Source organism: Dermochelys coriacea, chromosome 4, assembly GCF_009764565.3.
Source record: "Dermochelys coriacea isolate rDerCor1 chromosome 4, rDerCor1.pri.v4, whole genome shotgun sequence".
In the NCBI taxonomy this organism is placed as follows: Eukaryota; Metazoa; Chordata; order Testudines; family Dermochelyidae; genus Dermochelys; species Dermochelys coriacea.
This window is the reverse complement of record NC_050071.1, coordinates 14,581,704-14,602,575: the sequence shown is the minus strand read 5'-3', so window position 1 is coordinate 14,602,575 and position 20,872 is coordinate 14,581,704. Positions and strand designations below refer to the sequence as shown.

At 48.2% G+C, this 20,872-nt stretch overlaps 1 protein-coding gene across 1 annotated transcript; it reads left to right on the top strand.

The window, feature by feature from the left end:
- The first annotated feature begins 9,288 nt into the window (after positions 1-9,288).
- SOWAHB (sosondowah ankyrin repeat domain family member B) lies at positions 9,289-15,387 on the top strand. The gene has a single exon (XM_043513668.1). It carries the CDS (start codon positions 9,837-9,839, stop codon positions 11,841-11,843), a length of 2,007 nt encoding a protein of 668 aa, XP_043369603.1. The 5' UTR covers positions 9,289-9,836; the 3' UTR covers positions 11,844-15,387.
- Positions 15,388-20,872: the final 5,485 nt, after the last annotated feature.

Sequence of the window (20,872 nt, the reverse complement as noted above, 5' to 3'; positions counted from 1 at the left end):
CCAAGGACAGACAATAGTATCTCTTTAAACCACTTAGCTTGGAATAGACAAAGGAAAAGATTATAGGTGACAGGACTGTACTAAGTGCTTGTCTACATGGCGACATAGCCACTTGTCTACATTCAATATGCAACATCGGCATGTTCACTACTGTGGCACTTCACTACCTATGAAGACAGGAGGGGTACTCCCATCCCCATTGGTGTTGGTAATCTCACTTCCCCGAGAGTTGGCAGCTAGGTCAATGGAAGAATTCTTCTGTTGACCTAGCGCTGTCTACACCGGGGTTAGGTTGGCTTAACTACACCTCGCAGGGGCGTGGATTTTTCACACTCTTGAGCAATATATCTGGGTCAACCTAACTTTTGAGTGTAGCTCAGGCCTTAGTGCATGGCAAGCTAGGCTGTGACTCTACAGCGCACTAGCTGCATGGACTCCCATTTCAAACAGCAGTTGATCAAAGTGCACTACAGACCTTTTTGTGGACTGTAGCTGGGTCCACACGGCAATTTAGTGTATGGCAAGATAGAGAGCTGTAGATCCACACCCGGCTTGCTGTACACTAACTGTACCCTAGCCATTATCTTTGCCTGCCTGCAGCATTGCACCAGGTTAAGGTGTGATTTTAAACTGATTCAGTAAACCAGTGCAAAAGGTTGTGTGGACATTCATGGTTTGGTTTAAACCAGGCTTATTTTGAATCAGCTTGAATTGTTTTGAGCTGAACTGAATTTAGCCACTTTGAAACCAAAATAGAAGTGTGTCCATGCAGGGGTTTGCACCAGATTAAGTAAACCAGTTTATCTAAAGCAGTGCAAATTTATACATATACCTGACCTCATGATGCAATTTTGAGTACGACTCCCATCCTGAAAACACTTATGTAGCTGCTTTACTTGTATGGGCAGTTCCATTAACTTCAAGGACAGCGTTTGCAAGATCACGGATTATCTGAGTAGGAAGAGACAGGGAAGTGACGCAGTGGGAAATTCCTGAACTAAACTAAACTAAGTCACCAAACGAGAAGTGGGTAAACTCCACTTACCCATCTTTATCCTTGGCTGTATTACTGATGGCAATGTTCTTTGCTGTTTTTGATCAATTCTAAGCTAGGAACGAGCCTGGCTGGGAATGTTCCAAGCTTAGAATGAACAGGATGTCTGAGTGCTATAATAGACAATATATCAAGCAGGAAAATGCAGCCAGAAATTAAGGGGAACTACCACATCGAGGGGGGGGGGGATTTTAAAAATATATCCTTCTTACACATAACTCCATTAAAACTGTCACCCTATCTTCAGAATCAAATATAGTTCTTTTAATTTTTTTTACCCTAATAATCTATCATTCTCTCCTATTTGATCCTGCAGTTATGAGATTAGGCAGCATTAGTCAGTCATTTCCTCAGCAATGCACTGATGTCATAAGCACCGGATTACGACTTCAGTGCAGGATTCATCAGAAGGAAAAGCTGTTTGTGGAGACAGAATGGGATTATTGGAGCTACTTCTGTTTTGAATAGTGAACAAGGAAATACAGAAAAGTTGCATCCAAATTAATTGATGTTGATAAAAATATTAACTTTTCACAGTATTCCCATGGCGTACTCCCATTTTAACAGTGCATACTCTCCATCAGATGAATATTGTTGGGAAGATGTAAACGTACGTTCATAAAAGATACCCTGGGCAAGAATGAAAGAGTATCTGGTACAGACAGATAGTATCACACATTGCGATCTGTGCGTGCTCTGCAGCAGAACCTCATGAAAAGTGCTGACAGATTCTTGAACAGTTCTGCTATTTGTTGCTGAACTGTAACTTTTATTGTAGGAACTTCAAGCTTCTTTATAGTGACGGTGTTATGCTTAGAGAGATACTTCCACAAATGCAACACTTACGATTACTGTTTCTATGTAGTACCATGTGTTACATCAACCCAGTATGATAGACTACTGCCACTGATACCTAATGGTATAGAATCAGTCCCCTGAATGAATACAAGTACCTCAAGACTCAGTCCTGCAAACACTTATGCCCGTCTGATGCTGATACATTTTTGCACGGACTGACCCTTAATTGTTATAGCCATACTTAAAACAACCAAAAATAAAAACTCTGTGTGTGTGATTGTGATTTATCATCATCATGATATATGTATGGTGTTTGCAAAGACTGTGCATGCTTCATGACGTTTGTGGATATGTGGTAATATAAGCCAAACACCTAAAAGATCTGCAGTTATATGGATACCAGCATGCCACTGACGCAACGCGAGACATGACAGAGGCCTGTCTTGTGGTTAAGGCTTGGTTCCATTCCTGGTTCTGTCATGGACTTCTTCTGTGACCTAGGTCATATAACCTAGGGTCTGATCCAAAGCCCACTGAAGCCAATGGCTTTCTATTGACTTCAATGAGCCTTAGATTAGGGCCTCAGTCCCCTTGTGCCTAAATTGCCTATTTCAGTTACTGTCCCGCCCTTTGTCTGCTTTGTCTACTTAGACTAAAGTTTTTAGGACAGAGACCATCACTTACTATGTGTATATACAACACCTAGCACAGTGGGGCCCCAATCTCACCTGTGCCTCTAGGTCAGCAGTGGGCAACCTACAGCCCACGGGCCACATCCAGCCCATGGGACCATCCTGCCCAGCCCTTGAGCTCCTAGCTGGGGAAGCTAGCCCCTGGCCCCTCCTCTGCTGTCCCTGTCCCCCTCTGCCACCCACCACCTCCATCTGGATGGCGGGGCTACGAGCGCCTGCTGCTCTGAGTGGCATGGTAAGAGGGCGAGGGGGGGTTGGAGAAGGGGCACGGGGTCCTGGGGGGGCAGGGGACAGTTAGATGGGGCAGAGGTTCTGGGGTGGGGCAGTCAGGGGACAGGGAGTAGGGGGCAGCTGGATGGTGCGGAGGCTCTTGGGGGCAATCAGGGGATGGGGAACGGGGGGGTTGAATAGGGAATGGGAGTCCCGGGGGCCTGTCAGGGGGTGGGGATGTGGATAGGGGTTGGGACAGTCTGGGGACAGGAAGCAGTGGGGGTTGGATAGGGGGTGAGGTCCCAGGGGTGATTAGGGGCAGGGGTCCCGGGAGGGGATGGTCAGGGGACAAGGAGCGGGGGGGGGGGTTGGATGTTCTGAGGGGGGCAGTCAGGGGGTGGGAAGTGGGAGGGGGCAAATGGGGGCAGGGGCCAGGCTGTTTGGGGAGGCACAGCCTTCCCTAACCGGCTCTCCATACAGTTTCACACCCTGATGTGGCCCTCGGGACAAAAAGTTTGCCCACCCCTGCTCTAGGTGCTACTGTAATATATATCAATAATAATAATAAAGATTAAGGACCCCATTCTTTACTGGGAGCGGTGCTCCAGCTGCCTTCAGCGAAACGATAAATGCAGGTATCTAATATAACTTCACTTTCAGTGTTTTTGATATTTTTGTTTCAATGTAGCATTTAAGCACATTTACAATACCAGATACATACCAGTTCCTGCATCTGTAATACCAGATATCCTTGCAAGCATAAATTCCATCAATTGGTTTCCTTTTTTATGTTGTATATTTTGTAATGAACAATAGCAACCCACTCCCTTGTGTTACCATGCCTCACTAGCATTGGCAAGACTGGTAGGCGCAAAATTTTGCCTGTTTGTTTCCTATTATCACTTTGCAAAGAGGCCATATAATTCTCTCTGCGTTTTTCCCCCAAAAGCAAATATTTCAATGTTTTTATTTCCTTATGAAAAACAGCAATTCATTATAACTTTGTGCATAATGAAGGGGGAAAGTCAGCAATGAAAAATTATATTTGAAACGTCTATGAGACTTTTAAAAATATTATATATTTTAAACACTTAATATTTACTGTGTTATTATCCATTATTTAACACAAGCTTAAAGAATGTGTATATCTAAGCTCTGGGCACCCTACCAATTGAATTTACCAACAAAATATCACCTAGCACCTAACACAATATAAAAATTAATATGCCAGCCAATAAACACAGCAGTAAACTTCATTCCACTCCAAAATCCCACACACTCACCCATTCCTGGAAACCTTATCAAGCAGGTTTCAGAGTAGCAGCCGTGTTAGTCTGTATCCGCAAAAAGAAAAGGAGGACTTGTGGCACCTTAGAGACTAACAAATTTATTTGAGCTGTAGCTCACGAAAGCTTATGCTCAAATAAATTTATTAGTCTCTAAGGTGCCACAAGTACTCCTTTTCTTATCAAACAGGTGGGTTTTTAAATACTGCAATATAATTAGATGCTTGTATCACCTACGTAGTTCAAAGTGCTTTCCAAACAGAGAAAGACTCAGTCTCTGTGCTTTTAAATATTACTGAAAGCAAGAAAAATATCTTTGTAGTCCTGTTGCTCTGTTTCTTCTCTCTTCACTCTGTTAGTTGTTATGCTGAGTTGCAGCTAGGCTAAGGCAGGGGTGGGCAAACTTAGAATCATAGAATATCAGGGTTAGAAGGGACCTCAGGAGGTCATCTAGTCCAACCCCCTGCTTAAAGCAGGAACAATCCCCAATTTTTGCCCCAGATCCTGAAATGGCCCCCTCAAGAATTGAACTCACAACCCTGTAACTTTTTGGCCTGAGAGCCACATCTGGGAATGGAAATTATATGGCAGGCCATGAATGCTCACAAAATTGGGGGTTGGAATGTGGGAGGGGGTGAGGGCTCCTCAAGGGGGTGCGGGCTCTGGGGTGGGGCCAGAAATGAGGAGTTCAGGGTGCAGGAGCGGGCTCTGGACTGGGACAGGGGATTGGGATCTGGGGGTGGTGGTGAGGGCTCTGGAGTGTGGCTGGGACTGAGGGGTTTGGAGGGTGGGAGGGGATTGGGGCAAGGAGGAGGTCAGGGGTGCAGGCTTCGGGTGGCACTTACCTCAAGCAGCTCCCAGAAGCAGCGGCATGTCTCCCCTCTGGCTTCTACGCGGAGGCATGGCCAGACGACTCTGCACGCTGCCCTGTCCACAGGTGCCGACCCACAGCTCTTATTGGCCACAGTTCCTGGCCAATGGGAGCTGTGGGGGCAGGAAAGTGTGTGAAGCCCCCTGGCTGCCCCTACATGTATGGGGCCAGAAGGGGGACATCCGCTGATTCTGGGAGCCACATGCTTCCTGGCTGGAGCTCAAGGGTTGGATTAAAATGTCTGGAGGGCTGGATGTGGCCCCTGGGCCGCAGTTTGCCCACCTCTGTACTAGACAGATGTTCTGTAGATTATTCTCATAAGCAGATGCTTGCCAGTCCTTAAAAAAATAGGGTAAAATGTCATCATCAAAAGTATTCAATAGACTAGAGGTGACTTAGGGGAACTTTGTATGCAGTGTTGTAGTCCTGTTGGTCCCAGGATATTAGAGAGACAAGGTGGGTGAGGTGTATCTTTGTATTGGACCAACTTCTGTTGGTGAAAGGATCAGCTTCCACGGAGCTCTTCTTCAGGTCTGGGAAATATACTCAGAGTGTCATAGCTAAACACAAGGTGGAACAGATTGTTTAGCAAAAGTCGTTTATTTCAAGGGACCATTGTTTAGCGAAAGTCAAGATTATTTCAAGGGACCATTCAAGGTGAAGTGGCCCATTAACACTTCTCCAGTCGGGGGGGGGGGAGGGAAAAAAAGCTAGAAGGGGGTGTTAAGTGGGTTATAGAGTGTTGCAATTATCCATAAATCCAGTGTCTCTATTCACTCCATGATTTTTAGTTCCTACCAAAATTTTGAATTTAAGCTCCAAGACTCCTCTTTTGAAGGTGTTGTGCAGGTTTCCTTTGAGGCCGAGGACTGAGAGCTCAGATATAGAGTGATTGCTTCATGAAAAGTGTTCACCCACAGGTGATAGGGTGTTTTTGTCTTGTATCATTTTCCTCTGTGAGTTCATTTGAAGGTGTAGTGATTGTCTAGTTTCACTCCCACAGTTGTTATTCGGGCATTTAGTGCACTGGCTGAGGTACACCACATGTTGTGATCGGCATGTGTAGGACCCATGGATCTTGAAAGGTGTGTTGTGGGGGGGTGTTGATTATTGTTGCAATGGAGATATGTCAGCACATAGGTGCTGACTCCATGGTTATTCTGGGGCTGGAGCCATAGGCGCTGACTTCTGCTCCCGCTGGTGGGTGCTCAATCCCACTTTGCCCCCGGCCCTGCCCCGACTCCATCCCTTCCATGAGGCCCTGCCCCTGCCCTGCCCCCATTCCGACCCCTTCCCCAAAGTCCCCGCCCCAACTCCTCCCCCTCCCTGCCCCTATTCCGACTCCTTCCCCAAATCCCCGCCCTGGCCTCTTCCCCGTCTTCTCCACTGAGTGTGCCAGGTTCCCGCTCCTCCCTCCCCACCCCGGAGTGGCCAAACAGCCATTTAGCGGTGGCCTGGTGGGAAGCGCTGGGAGGTTGGCGGAGGAGCGGGGACGCGGCGCACTTGGCGGGGGGAAGGGGAGTTTGGCAGAGCACCCACTAATATTTCCCTATGGGTGCTCCAGCCCCGGAGCACCCATGGAGTCGGTGCCTGTGGGTGCTGAGCATGCACTGGCAGCCCCTCTACCAGAACCTCCCCCTCCCCCAGCACCTCCTGTCCACCGGCGGGCCCCGCCGATCAGCACCTCCCCCTCCCTCCCAGTGTTTGGGGTGGATACCTGAGGGTGGTCCATTATCCTATGGATATTCGAGTCAGGCAGCGATGCTGTCATTGTGAGGGATATTGGTGTATAGGGAGGTGACATTCATGGTGGCAAGGATGGTGTTCTGAGGGAGGATGTTAAGGTTGCAGAGTTTCTGGAGGAAGTTGGTTGTGTCCTGGAGGAAGCTGGGCCTTTGTGTGGTGAGTGATTTGAGGATGGTTTCTATGAGTCCTGGTCTTCCTTCATTAAGAGAGCTGTGGCCAGATGGGTCTGCCTGAGTCCTCTTGTTTCTATATTTTGGGAAGTATGTAGGAGGTGGGGTGGATTCAAGGGGGATGAAATTGTAGAGTTTCTCAAGGACCTGTTTGGAGAAGGGTTTCATGATATCCTTAAATTCCTGGGAAAATGGTGGTGTGGGGTCTTTGTGTTCTTTATAGCAGATAGTGTCACCATGGTTGAGGACTATGATGACCTCCCCCTGTGGTTTGATCACTATTTGGTGGTTGAATTTCAGGGGCAGTAGAGCTCTCCTCTTGGCAGTGGCGATTGTAATGGATGTGACATTTGTTAAGGATTTCACAGTCAATTTTTTTCTGAACCAAAGAGTGTAATGACCAAGAGTGTGGTTTCATCTGTTGTGGGATGTGCAGTCAGATGATGTTTTTTCCTTATTACAGGCAGTGGGAATGTAGCAATTGTGGGTGGTGTTATCATTGTTGTGAAAGAATTTTTTGAGGCAGAGTCAGTGGAAGAAGTCTTCTAGTTCTCCACATATTAGTATGTATCAGGTTCTGTGGTGCGGCAGAAGTTCAGTCTCTTGCAGAGTACAGATAATTCAGCTCCACTTAGGCGTAGTTTTGGTAAATTGCTGATGTCAGGGTGTTGTGTAGTGTCCATGTGGTGAGTCCTGGTGCCATGTTTTCTGATGGAGAGGCTGTTCTATGGGCTTTGGAGTTGTAGTTGGCTCCACTTTTTGTTTTAGTGGTTGGATGGCTGTCATGAGTTTGTTTTTTTTCCTAATTGTTTTGGGTTTCTTGCATGATTTCCAGGCAAGTTTCCTGATTTTTTTTCTTCCAGTGTGTGAGAGAAAGTGATGATTTCTTGTTTGAGGCAGTCCCTTCTGGAGTATGTGCAGGGCAGTAAGTGGTTCCTTCGTTTTCCTGAAGTCCGTCTGCAGAGCTGTTCAGCATGTTTGGAGTTATATGTAGTGGTCCAGGGGGAATTTTGTAGGTTTTCTATAAAACTAGTCCAGCAGCATTGGGAGTTCACTTTAAACCCTTTCCTGCCAACTGCACTCCTAGGATACAATCTTGTAACTGATAGCATGCAACCCGAGTGCTAAATGCAGGCCGGGCCCCATTAACTTTATGAGGCTCACAGCAATCTGCCTGTGCACTGTCAATTGCAGAATAGTATTTCTCAGCCTTCCTTGAAATACCCTCTTGAATGCCAGTATCCTACACATTAGACATTGTGCCTCACATACCTAGTGTCTTACGCAACAGGAAGGAATTTAATAATAAATACCTATGAATGAGTGTCTCTCTCTCCTTGCGTCTTACAATGAAATCTGGCACTAAAATATAAGAGCGGAGGCAAGGAGAATAGAAATCCAGTTCTCCCCTCAGTCAATCCTTCCATCTCAAACACATAAATTTTTCAAATTAAATCCATCCAGTTGAAAATCACATTCCTGTCTGAAAATTGCATACCTATAAATTACACTTAAGATAACGATAACTGTCAGGAGTTACAAAAATAAATGTATTTTACTCTGATGTTTCAAGTTTTTAATTTTATTTTAGTTTGCTCTATTTTCCCTGTGATGCCCATCAGTTACACTCTAATCCTGGTTTCAGAGTAGCAGCCGTGTTAGTCTGTATTCGCAAAAAGAAAAGGAGTACTTGTGGCACCTTAGAGACTAACAAATTTATTAGAGCATAAGCTTTCGTGAGTGAGCTGTAGCTCACGAAAGCTTATGCTCTAATAAATTTGTTAGTCTCTAAGGTGCCACAAGTACTCTAATCCTGGAACAGGATCTGCTAGCATGGGGCCATGCTTCACCCTCTGATATCAATGGGATAGAATAAGGATGCGTGGGGCTCAGCCAGGGTACTGGGGAAACATGCTAGTAATGCCCATGATAGGAGCAAGGTTTTAAGCCCTGATTCTGCCAATATCTAGGCACCTGAGTAACTGGCACTCATGAGCTACTCAGCTGTGCAAAGTTACTCCCACACCTAAATGTTTGCCTGAGGGCCTTAATCAGTTTCTCATGGAAAAACCCTTATGCATACCTAGTGCTTGCTCTGAAGCCCATTTGACTTTAAAAACCTCTAGATCAGGCCCTCGAACTTCATCAGAGGAGCAGAAAACCCCTCAGAGCAAATTTTAAATGTAATTTCGTTTTGTTCATATAATTTTACGCTGTGTTGTTTTCTGTTTACACATCAAATCACACACCTTTTTCAAAAATAAGTGGGTTGGGTTTTTGTTTTAAATTCAGGCCACATTACCTTAAGAAACTGGATTATTTTTTCCAAAATGGAATGGACAGCCAGCCTTTAACCGGCAGAAATGCCACACACTTTAAGAGGAAAATGGGGGGGGGAGGGAAGGGGCACGTTTTCCAAAATCTCTTTCCCCCAGATTATGATGATCCCACCACCTCCCCCTCCATATGAAACTTACTTGTGACGCCACTTTCAACGCCAGGCAAAGCAGCACATTTCAACCGCATCATTCTCCCCACCTTCTTTCGGTGACAGCCCTGAGCGTGGCTGTGATCAAAGGAAACGGGAGGGGGCAGGTAACGTGCAAGCAAAACCAACCACTTGCCTACAGGTGAGAGCGGAGTTTCTCTGCCTCTTGCCCTTCCTGGGCTCACACTCGGTGTGACCCCGGCCTGACTCATCCCGGGAAAGCAGGGAAGGGCTCGCCCCTGAGAGAGGGGAGGAGCTGGGGGTGGCTGGGCGGAGCAGAGGCGAGCAGGTGAAACTGACGCCAGGAGGAACCGTAGCAGGGCCTGGTCTCAGGGAGAAGGGCGAGCGTCCCCCTGCGGTGCCAGCACCTGCCCGGGAGAGGGGGGCAGGCTAGGGGCCATGCTGGGCTCGCTGGGCAGGGGCAGGGGCGAGGTGCGAGCCCCCCGCTGCTGCGCCGGCCGGCCGGCCGGGGGCTGCCCTGCCCGGTGGCGGTGACCCGCACCGAGAGACGGGGCAGAGCCATGGCCAGGGAGCTGAGCCAGGAGGAGCTGCTGGATTTCCTCTGCCAGGCTGGGGGGCGAGTGACCAACGCCGCCTTGCTGGGGCACTTCAAGCGCTTCCTGCGGGACCCCGGGGCGGCCGGGCAGGTGCAGCAGCGCCGGGAGCAGTTCAAGAGCCTCGTGAACTCGGTGGCCTCGGTGAAGCAGGAGGCGGGCGGCGGCCCCAAGTACGTGGTGCTGAGGAAAAGGTACCGGGACCTGCTGGGCGAGGAGCTGAGGCCACCTGCCGCGGAGCCGCCCCCGGGGCCCGGGCGGTGCCAGGGGCAGGGCCTGGCCGGTGCGCCCCCAGGGAAGGAGGCGGCTCCTCCAGCCGCCCAGCCAGGGAGCGGAGCGGGCTCCCCGGGAGGCCGGGGGAGCGGGGCGCACGGCGGGCTCCCGGAGCAGCAGCGCCCGGCCCCCCGCGGCCGCCTCCCCCGGGATCATCCCCGCTCCTGCCCGGGCGGAGCTGGCCGGGGGGCTGCCGGCCTCCCCCAGGCTGACTCAGGGAGGCAGGGAGCGGAGCCGCCTCCTGCCCCGGCTTGGGCCGCGGGCGGCCAGGGGCACCCCCCGGAGCGCTGCGCCCCGGGCCCGGAGCTGCGCCGAGCTGCCCCGCACGCCCTCCCCGGGGCGCCCCGGGCTCCCGGCCCCGGCGCTCTCGCCTGGCTCCAGCAGCAGCGGACCCAGGAATGGGTGGAGAGGAGCCGAGGTGCGGGGCAGGCGGCCCGGGACAGCTGGTCCGCTCCTCGCTCGGCCGACGGCAGCTGCCCGGCCCCGGCCCGGCCGCTCCTCGAGGGTGACTGGAGGTGCCCCCCGCCCGTCTTCAGGAGCATCCGCTGCCAGCTGGCCCTGCAGGACCTGGAGGATTTCGTGGAGCAGGCGAGCCCCGGGAGCGAAGAGGGCAGCAGGGGTGGCACCGGCAGCGAGGGGAGCGACTCCCCGCAGGAGGCGGGGGACAGGGCTGCCAGCCCCGCCAGGGGAGCAGGCCAAGGGCCCAGGGACCCAGGGGCGCTAGCCTCGGGCTGCCAGCTGCTCAGCAACGGGGCCCCCAGCCACCGCTGCCTCCGCAGTGAGCGCAGAGCCAACAGGCAGGTGGTGGAGGTGAATGGCACCGTGCCCTGTACCCGCCACTCCTTCAGGAGCAAGAGCGCCCAGGGGAGCAGCAGGGTGTCCTCCTCGGAGGATGAGCTGAGGGCCCAGGACCAGGGGAGGAGAAGCCGGCGCCCCCGGAGGTCCAGGAAGATGGCCAAGGGGGCAATATTGGCTTCCCCAGATGTGGACACTCCCATCACGTTCCAGTTCTTGGGCTCTGTGCAAAGACAGACTTGTGTGCCCGCAGAGGAGGTGCTGCCCGTCCCACACAGACCTTTGGACTCCAGGTCCTCCTCTGTGCCGCTAGACCCCAAGGAACACAACTGGATCATCATGGTGGCTGCTGGCTCCTGGGTGCAGGTCCAGACGCTCTTCCTGGAAGATCCCCAGCTTGCTTTGCAGAAGGACTTTATTTCGGGCTACACCGCACTCCACTGGATAGCCAAACATGGAGCCAACCAAGTGCTCCAGGACTTGGTCAGTGGGGCAGAGAAAGCAGGCACCCCCGTGGATGTGAACGTGAAGTCCAGCTGTGGCTACACCCCATTGCACCTAGCGGCCATCCATGGACACCAGACGATCATGAAGCTGCTGGTCCAGAAGTTGAACTCCAGGGTCCATGTGCGGGACAGCAGTGGAAAGAGGCCTTGGCAATACCTGAGCAGTTCAACCTCTGGAGAAGTGTGGCAGCTGCTGGGGGCTCCAAAGGGCAAGACAATCTTCCCTACCCAGCCCTTAGTCAGACATGCCTCGCCCCCCAGAAAGGCCAAGAGCCAGGAGGTGGCCAGGAGCATCAGCAGGAAAACCTCCCTCGCAGCCTGCCTGAAACCAAAGCACATGAAGTGGAAAATGGCTCCCAAGTACCCTGCCCTGAGGGAGCAGGAGGAGTATAGTGACTGACAAGGCAGCAGAGCCACCCCAAGGTGGGGAGCACATGTACAACCCTTGGGTATTTGGTACAGGGCCTTTCTAGGCAGGTTGGTTTGCACAATGTGGGGTCAGTCTAGAAGTGGAGGAGAGGGGACACTTTCTGGTTAACTTAGACTCTTACACTTGAACTACTTGGGGATCCTTTTCTGGCCTATCTTTAATAGAAAATCCATCTAGAAACCTTCTGTCCAGTGAGCTAATGCTGTGACAACTCCCTGCCATACGAGACAGCCAACTTTGGGAGGCAGCTGGGGCCACTCGCTCCCTGAAGCTTAGCCATGACCCGTTCTTGAGATCTCAGACTACTTCCCCTCCCCCCGCCCATGGCCCCTAGTTCAGGCGGTTAGTCTCAGAAGCAGTTCTTTAGATGCTGGAAAGGTGTGGTGGTGAAAGATATGCAAGGGAGTAAGTAGTGATCACAAGAGGAAAAGATTTGAGAAACCCTAAATCATCCCTATCTGACCTGGCCTCCAGATTGAAACCAAGAGCAGAAAGTGAGCCAAAACTCACCTTCAGGTACTTCCTGCTGTGGAGGGAGGCACAGATCATCACCAAAACAATAACAGAAATATTCACGTGTCGTGGGGGGAGGGGAGGGGGAGGTGATAAAGCTGTTAAATTGGAACATCATGTGCACTGCACTAGTTATACAGGCAAATAATTCATGTTAGCTGCCAAGGGTGTGTGAGGAGAGAATGGAGACTCTTCCCTTGGGAATGTTAATGAGAGAGAAGAAGAATCCCTGGCACAGTCGTCCTCCTAGAGACCCAACCTTTAAAGCTGCTTTGATGAAAATCCAAGACTTGTTGTTTCAGTGTAGATCAAAAGAGTGACTGAAAAAGGCACTGTCACAAAGATGAGAAATATGGCTAATCTATTTAAAAAACAATGTTTTTAAATTAACAAGGTTCATAAAGGTTTTATTTTTTTGTTTTTTAAATAATGTGGATTCATTAGTCATTCATCATGCTGCTAGTTAGTGTTAAAACATTTTCTGGAAAGAAAATGATCAACAAAGCAGGGTGTCTGATGTTCTTCTTATTCTTTTCATCCACAGCTGAGGACTATTTGAGGGCTTTCACATCTTCCTAACACAACGCACACAATCAGCAATCATGCATCTTGGTGCTAGGCTACTTGTCCAAGGCCAGCTTTGTTAGTCCTGTTGCATTTATGCCATCGGCCTGTCTTTCACATTTGCACAGGCAATTATTCCTAAATGCAACTGACTGGTTTTTGATACTTTTGAAAATTAGATGAATTCTCCATTTGAATATTCTATGCAATTTTTTTTGTTCTTTCAGTTTAAAGGAAATATTTCATGGGTCTTAAGCTTTGGAATAATATTTTACAAAACCTAAATTAGGGGGGAGGGGCAAGTTTAGACACTGGCCCTTTAACCTCGATGGATTTTAATATTTCGATCAAGGGCTTAACTCACTTTTAAAGCCAAAGAGGTTAAAGAGCGTGTGGCGAGCACCCTGCAGTTTCCAGGGGCCTTTTGTCTGTGAAGTCTCTGGGTGGGGTGGAGGTAAGAGCAGACACTCGGGGGTGTGATATTCATTCCAAGCCATTCCACACCCACCTTCTTTATGGTGTTCAGCATCACGGGGTATGCTAACAGTCTGCTGCTGTACCTCCCTGCTCACTTCAGGGGTGACACTCACCCTGGCACATAAGGCCCTCTTAACACCCCTCCCCCCAAAACCCCCCCCCCAGGGTACGGCATGCTGAGTGGAGCAGGCATGAAGGGAATCTTGTACCTATGCTACATACTGTAGACGGGGGGCCCTCAACCAGTCCCTTGAAGGTGGAAGGCCACAATGGCAGCAGATGAGGGTCACGGCCGCAGCAGGGTTACAGACCGAGACTGACGTTTATGCAGATTTTTCTATCACGTAGGTTTAGTAGGGCCAAGGCAGCCTTGATCACTTACCCACTTAGTCCCTGACAAATATCCTGCAGTCAATACTGAGCCTGAGCCTGATTTCCTCCCGTTCCCGCCCCTCGATATGAGTGACGCCTACTTCCTGCATATGGAGAATGGGTTCTTCTAGCATTCACTCCCGTGGGCCCTGCTTCATCCTGTCTGTCCCTGTTGGGGGTAGATGAGTGGGGCACAGCTACAGTGGAGAGGGGAAGGGCCATATGGGTCGATAAGGGCAGCAGTGAGGTCAGCCATCCACAGAAATGGCTAGGCTCTCCCTAGAAGCCTCGACCCTTCTACCCAGCTGTTCCAAGGCTACCAGGACACTTGTACATATTGAGGTTTGTGCTCCCTGCCCATTCTGGTGGGTGAACCATGCTCATGTGTGGCAGGCAACAGCCATTACTGCTAGATCAATCACCTGCAGAGGAAGGGCTAGAAACCTGGTCCTTCATCTTACAAAAAATATCCAAACCCACAGGCTTCCATCACCTGAGCTCAAGGATCTCTCTCCTAAACCACCAGATGATATCACACAGACCCTGATCCTACAAACATGTGCTTAACTTTACTACCATCACTAATCCCACCCAAATAGTAAAACCAACTATTTCCCATAACCTATGCCATATACCCTGTCATCACGTAATCTCAGGAGCTCTATGAGCATGAATGCACAAAACTCCTGACTTGACTTGACTTTACCCGTTGCATGGGTTTTTCAGTAGAACAAGGCATGATCTGCCCTGTATTTGCAACCCAAAGGCTGCAGCATTGTAAAGCATTAGTACCAGAAAGTGAAATTGGCTAGAAGCGGACTATACTGAAAATGAGACTGCCGAGTCTATTTTAATTATCCAAGCTGAGCAAACGGCACAAAGTTAAACCAAGAGAGCATAAATAGCAAAGAGCAATTTAGATTTTTAATAGACTAAGATGTTATCCAAAAACAGGGAAGGAACTTTTAAACTGGCTTCTGGAAGTTCAGTCAAGGCAAAAGGAATGGGCCCAGCAAGAATCAGTTACATCTGATAAAAATCAACAGAGCAGAATGGAGAAGAATCATATTAATAAAATTTCACCTATTAATTCCCTTAAGAAAGTCTCACACGGCAACTAAAAACAAGTATAGTTGTACCTTGAGGTGAAATTCCAGACGCATCCTCCAGCAGCTGGTGAAGAACGGTTGTATAGTTCTGCCTTGTTAGCCTTTGCTTGGTTATGTTTATATTTCTGTGTACTAAGGGTGAGATTTTTCAAGCAATCGGAGGGAATTAGGTGTCCAATTCAAGGGAACTGCGTACCAGACACCCACGGGTGTTTTTGAAAATCTCAGCTTATATTAATGTTCACATGCAAAACCGCAGCATTTGAATAAAAGCTGAAAACCCTTCCTTCCTGCTCCCAGCCCTTTGCAGCAACTCATTGTATCAGGTATGTGCACTGTTCTGAGTCCCTGCCAACATCATGCGTAGGACAGGGCCCTGCATCAGCTGCAGGAACTCTACTTCTTGGCCAAGACCTTGTTTGAACTTGAAGTACTTAAACTACAAGTTTAGATGGACCTCTCCTCCATTAGCTTATCTAGTTTGCTTTTGAATCCAGTGGTACTTTTGGCCTTCACAACATCCCCTGGCTATGAGTTCCACAGGTTAATTGTACAAAGTACTTTTTCCACACAATGCATAATTAACCTGTGGCACTCAGGGCCATGGGCTGAGGTGATGGCCAGAAGTATAACTGGGTTCAAAAAACAACTAGGTCATTTAACGGAGAATAGATCCGTCAGTAAAAAAGAAAAGGAGTACTTGTGGCACCTTAGAGACTAACAAATTTATTTGAGCATAAGCTTTCGTGAGCTACAGCTCACTTCATCGGAATGCATCCGATGAAGTGAGCTGTAGCTCACGAAAGCTTATGCTCAAATAAATTTGTTAGTCTCTAAGGTGCCACAAGTACTCCTTTTCTTTTCTGCGAATACAGACTAACACGGCTGCTACTCTGAGATCCATCAGTGGCTATTAGCCAACATGGTCAGGGATGTAACCTCATGCTTGGGGTGTATCTAAACCTCTGACTGCCAGAAGAGGAAGATGGGTGGATCCATCCAACTGCCCTGTTCTGTACACTCCCGCTGAAGATCTGGTACTGGTCATTGTCAGAGACTGGTATTCTGGATGGACCATTGATCTGACCCAGTATGGCCGTTCTTATGTTCTTAAGTGTCTGAAAAAGTGATTGTGTAATGGGAATGCTGACAGAACCTTCACTCAGATGGGGCCAGCAGATGGATCTCTTTGATCTTTTACTACAGGATTGTTTATGAGCCCAGTGGCTGCTGACATTAATAATATCTAGCTCTTCTGACACCTTTTTTAAAGCATTCAGTCATTTCATATAGGCACAGAAATTCACTTCACCCACGAAGTCTGAGTAGTCAGGCTTTCTGCAGGCAAAGTCTACAGGAGTGAAGAGGGTGAAATCCATCCTTCAACCTATAGGTACAGCATGGGGTCACAGGACAGTTCCCTCCCCTCCCCACTCCCCCTTAGCTAGCAAACCAGCCTATAGTCTGGAGTAGCTGCTACAACTGCAGCACCTTTCCTCTCCAGGAACTTGGGTCAGCAGATCTGTGGATCGAAGAGCATCCCCCTCAACATGCAGAGTGTGGGGATTCCCTAGAACCCCCGTGTCCATCCCTCTCACAGGGTGCAAACATGAGGCTTCTGGAGTGCATTTCACATTCAAAGAATTAAATGGATTTTGCAATGAAAGGGGAAAATCCTGACTCTGTTGAAGTCAATGGGAGATTTGCCATTGACTTTAGCAGAGCCAGGATTTCACCCACCATTTCTAGAGTATATGGCAACAGATTTGATGGCTGCATCTTGGTGCTGCTGCCAGCGCAGTCTGAGAAGCAAGTTCTAAAGAATCTCCCCTTCAGGCTGTTCAAAATGCTGCTTTATCTTGGACAAGCACCTGTGATGAAGCTCAAGCCAGAAAGATCCCAGCTTGTTTTCCAGAGCCGGGGAGCAGACAAAGCGGTCCAGTTAAACTTGCTGCCCCTTTGTGTATAAAACTGAGTAAACTTCCCATGAACCCTCTGAGGCACATGAACACGGAACCCCCACATACAGTCACTTTTCAGATTAGAACGACGCTAGCAAGAGATGTATGAAAACCACCTAGACAAGACAGAGCCTTTCGGCTTTGTGAGAGTCCATGCAAACAGAAATCTGCTTTCAAAGTGCTAAGTGTACACTCTGAATCAAAGGACTCCACGCTGGTAATGTACTGTCTTGTCTTAGCTCTATTTTTATGAGCAGGGGGCTGGGGCCAATGACTGGGGACTACCTCAGAAGTGGTGAGCTTTCAGTACAACAAATATCCAGTGCAACTGGAAAATGGTTCCTGTGCAAAGAAATACAGTTAAACCTTCCCAATTCCCCTTTCATGACTAGAACAACAAGGAGTCCGGTGGCACCTTAAAGATTAACAGATTTATTTTGGGCATAAGCTTTCGTGGGTAAAAAATCCACTTCTTCAGATGCATGGAGTGAAAATTACAGATGCAGGCATTATTATACTTACACATGAAGAGAAGGGAGTTACCTCATAAGTGGAGAACCAGTGCTGGCAGGGCCAATTCAATCAGGGTGGATGTAGTCCATGACTAGGAGATTCTTTGCATATTAGCACATTTTGCGAAGCAGAGAGTAAGGGAACAAATGCAATGTGAAGATCTGAATAAATCAAGGAAACTGCCTCAGAGAACATACTTTCTTCTTTGACTTTGACAAGTGCTATTTGGTTAAAATTATTTATGCCGGTACTTGGTGGTGCACTAGTGAAGGTATTGCCTGTTTTGAATGAGCAGTGGTTTCTTAAGTGCAGGAAGCCTCACTACAGCTGTTTAGATCTTGTTGAAATAATAGGTTGAGATGACAGGGCTGTTGTGAAAATAACTAGAGTGGCAGATTAGCAATGTGAGTATTAGCAAGGCTTCGTTGTACAAATAACAGGGCAATAACCAGTGGCACCAAGTCTCAGAGCCTGGGTCAGGTGACTCAGGCTTGCAGGGCTAAAAATAGCAATATAGATGTTCAGGCTTGGGCTGGAGCCTGGGTCCGGAGACCTCTCCCCCCTTGAGGGAGTCTCAGAGCCCAGGCTCCAGCCCAAGCCCCGTGAGTCCAAGTCAGCTGACCTAGGCCAGCCCTGGACATGCCGCTGGGTTATTGCAGTGTAGGCATACCCTAGTGGGCTAGATTGAGGCTAGCCTTTCTGAGTGGGATTTGCAAGAATGCTTAAGTGACTTAGAAGCACAAATCCCACTGAATATCTATGAGACTTGTGCTTCTACATCACTCAGGTCTAGATCCTCTAAGGTACTTGTATGCCTAACTCATTGAGGATCTGGGCTCTGGGGACTTTGGAAAAGCCCATCCTCTATGGCCACACAGGGTAAAGAGAGAGAGTAAACCTCCTTCCCCACTCGCATAGGCCATGTGTTGCCAGCCAGAAGTGTAGCCCCTGAATATGGGGGGGGAAGCACAGGAGCTGCTATCAAATTGCTTCCCCACTCCCCCTCCGAGCAGCTTGTCTAAAAGGGGGTGGATAGCAGGCAGAGCCAGGGTCACCCCTCACACACACCAGCTGGTGGAGCTGCATGGCCTTATGCTGCACCCTTTAAAGCGACAGAGCAAGTTTACACCCTGATACAGTACAATGTGGGAGCTCCAGGAGGGATCAATAACTAGAACTGTTTGAAAAACAAGAAAACCATTTTGCAAAAAAGTTTAAGATCTTGAAGTGGTTTCAGTTGTGCTGGGTTTGAAGCAGCTCCACCTTTCGTGGTATTTCTAAATGTGGTTGTTAGAGTTTCTTGTATATCAAAATGCAAATTTTCTTACCAGGCTTTTAGTAAGTGGAAAAAATCTCAATAATTATTTTTTAAAAGTTCTATAAAATTAAAAGCATTATGGAAAATTTGGGGGAGGGCGGGAGAACCAGAATGTTTCAGTGACAGTCATTTTTCATGAGAAGTTTCACTTTTGAGAAAAGACCATTCTGGAACAAAGAAATGTCTGCTGTGAAACATTTCAACCAGGTTTATAAATAACTATTTGGGGCTAAGGGTGAGGTGAGATCTGGAATATGAGCTGGGGCAGCTCCAAGTCACTGCAAAGGGATGCAGGAGATGGGAGTTTGCAGTGATAGGACAATGAAGGAGGCACATTGCTGATTACAGGAAAGCAGCTGTGAAACTGAAAAGAAAAAGTTGTTCTAATATTATTATTTTAAAAGAGGAAACTGCAGGGAAGGGCAGGAAAGAAGGTGAAAATGAGCAAGCCTTTCCCCTAATATGAATATGCAATTAAAACCTTTTAAGCCACTAAAGCACAGCTGAAAAATGATACAATTTCATGCACAAATCCAGTGTTTTCCTTGGCCATCTGTCAATATTAGCAGACACATATTGACATCACTTGTGCTACAGACTCGTTCAGTATACAAAGTGCTTCTGACATGTGATTTGGTGTTAGGGTCTCGCTATGGCTATTGACCACAGTGAAGAGAGCACTTCCTGATGCTGTAATGTGTGTGTATTCACTACACCTACATATACAACCCTGATTAGAAAACCTCCAGGGGCCGCGCCTCAGAAGGTGTGAATTGTTATAGCTCCTTTGAAGTCAGTGGTCCTGTAACTAAGACATCTGAGGATCTGGCAAGCAGTTCTTGGGCACGAAACATTGCAAATACATCCTCTAGTATCTAACTGTCACTGGGGGCATAGAAGTCAATGGAGCTGCTCATGTGAATAAGGGTAGGCATGTGTGCATGTTTGCAGGATCAGGTCCTTAGATCAGATGATCAGGATTTCAAACAACAGAGGTAATTTTCAGTAGCATTGATCACTCCCTCCCCTCTCCTCCTTCATGGAAATATACACCTGAGAGGATCTTGTGGATAGAAAACCCTCCTTCAGGGATCCTCTGTGGGAAATGAGGCCATGTGGCCTTGGAGAAAAATTGCAAGGATGAGCCACTCCGGGACACCAGCAGGTAGAAGCACCTAAGCAGGAACCTTCAGACATTCAGAGAACGTTCTACGGTTTTGACAGAACTCTCTCTGCCCTGTGCTGATCGGCTGTTTGCTCCAACCCTCTCTCTCTTTCACAGTCTTTTTACCTCCTGTTCCCTCAACACCTGCCCTGTCCCCCTCACCCCTTCAGTGTCCCCTCTGTCTTCCCCGTCTTTCCTTTTAGTTGATCCCCTCCTGACTGAAACCTACCCCAAAAAATCAATACCATTGTGGAACTAGCAGGACAGTGGCTGCTATCACATAGTTCACTCTGCCTGTGTGCTCTACCCCTTCTCCCACCCTGTGTCTGTCTTGTCTATTTAGATTGCAAGTTCTTCAGGGCCATTTACTATTGTTTGTAGAGTGCCTTGCATGACAAGGCTCCATTCTTGGCCAGTCCGTAGGCGCTATGGTAATAAACATGGAGTACGAATAATAAAAGTAGAAAATGGAGAGGATCCCTCAAGAAGGTAATATTGGCCAGCTGATCTGGTCTCATGTCATGGACCTTGGAAGCCAGCGCTCTGTTAAAGAAATGAGGATTAGGTAATCAAGTGTGCATAGCATTTTAAAGGAGAGTTACAAGTGGATGGGATAAAGAGATTCCAATTTTAAATCTCCCACAGGCCGCAGATATTCTACAGATCACACTAGTCATGCAAAAAAATAAGTAAATAAAAAAAAATCCATACTTGGCAAATAGACTTTTTTGCCTTGCTCACATTTGTGTGGCGATACCACCAGAAATGGCAATGGACAACAACATGGGGCAGGTTTGGTTAGAGTAAGATTTTTCTATGAAATGCTTTTTTATCATCTTGTCTTTTAACATGATGTTATTCCTTTATCAGGTGCATTGTGTGCACTCAATAGCAGCAGATAAATGAAAATCGTGCTCTTTAAAATGGCCTCTTGCTGTTTTTACCTAGGAAGGACATAAAAAAACAAAAGTCCCACGCCCCAGACAGTTAAACAGGTAATTCAGTCG

Excerpts from the sequence above, each read along its gene's own strand:
- SOWAHB (XM_043513668.1), top strand. The coding sequence starts at position 9,837 with ATGGCCAGGGAGCTGAGCCAGGAGGAGCTGCTGGATTTCCTCTGCCAG.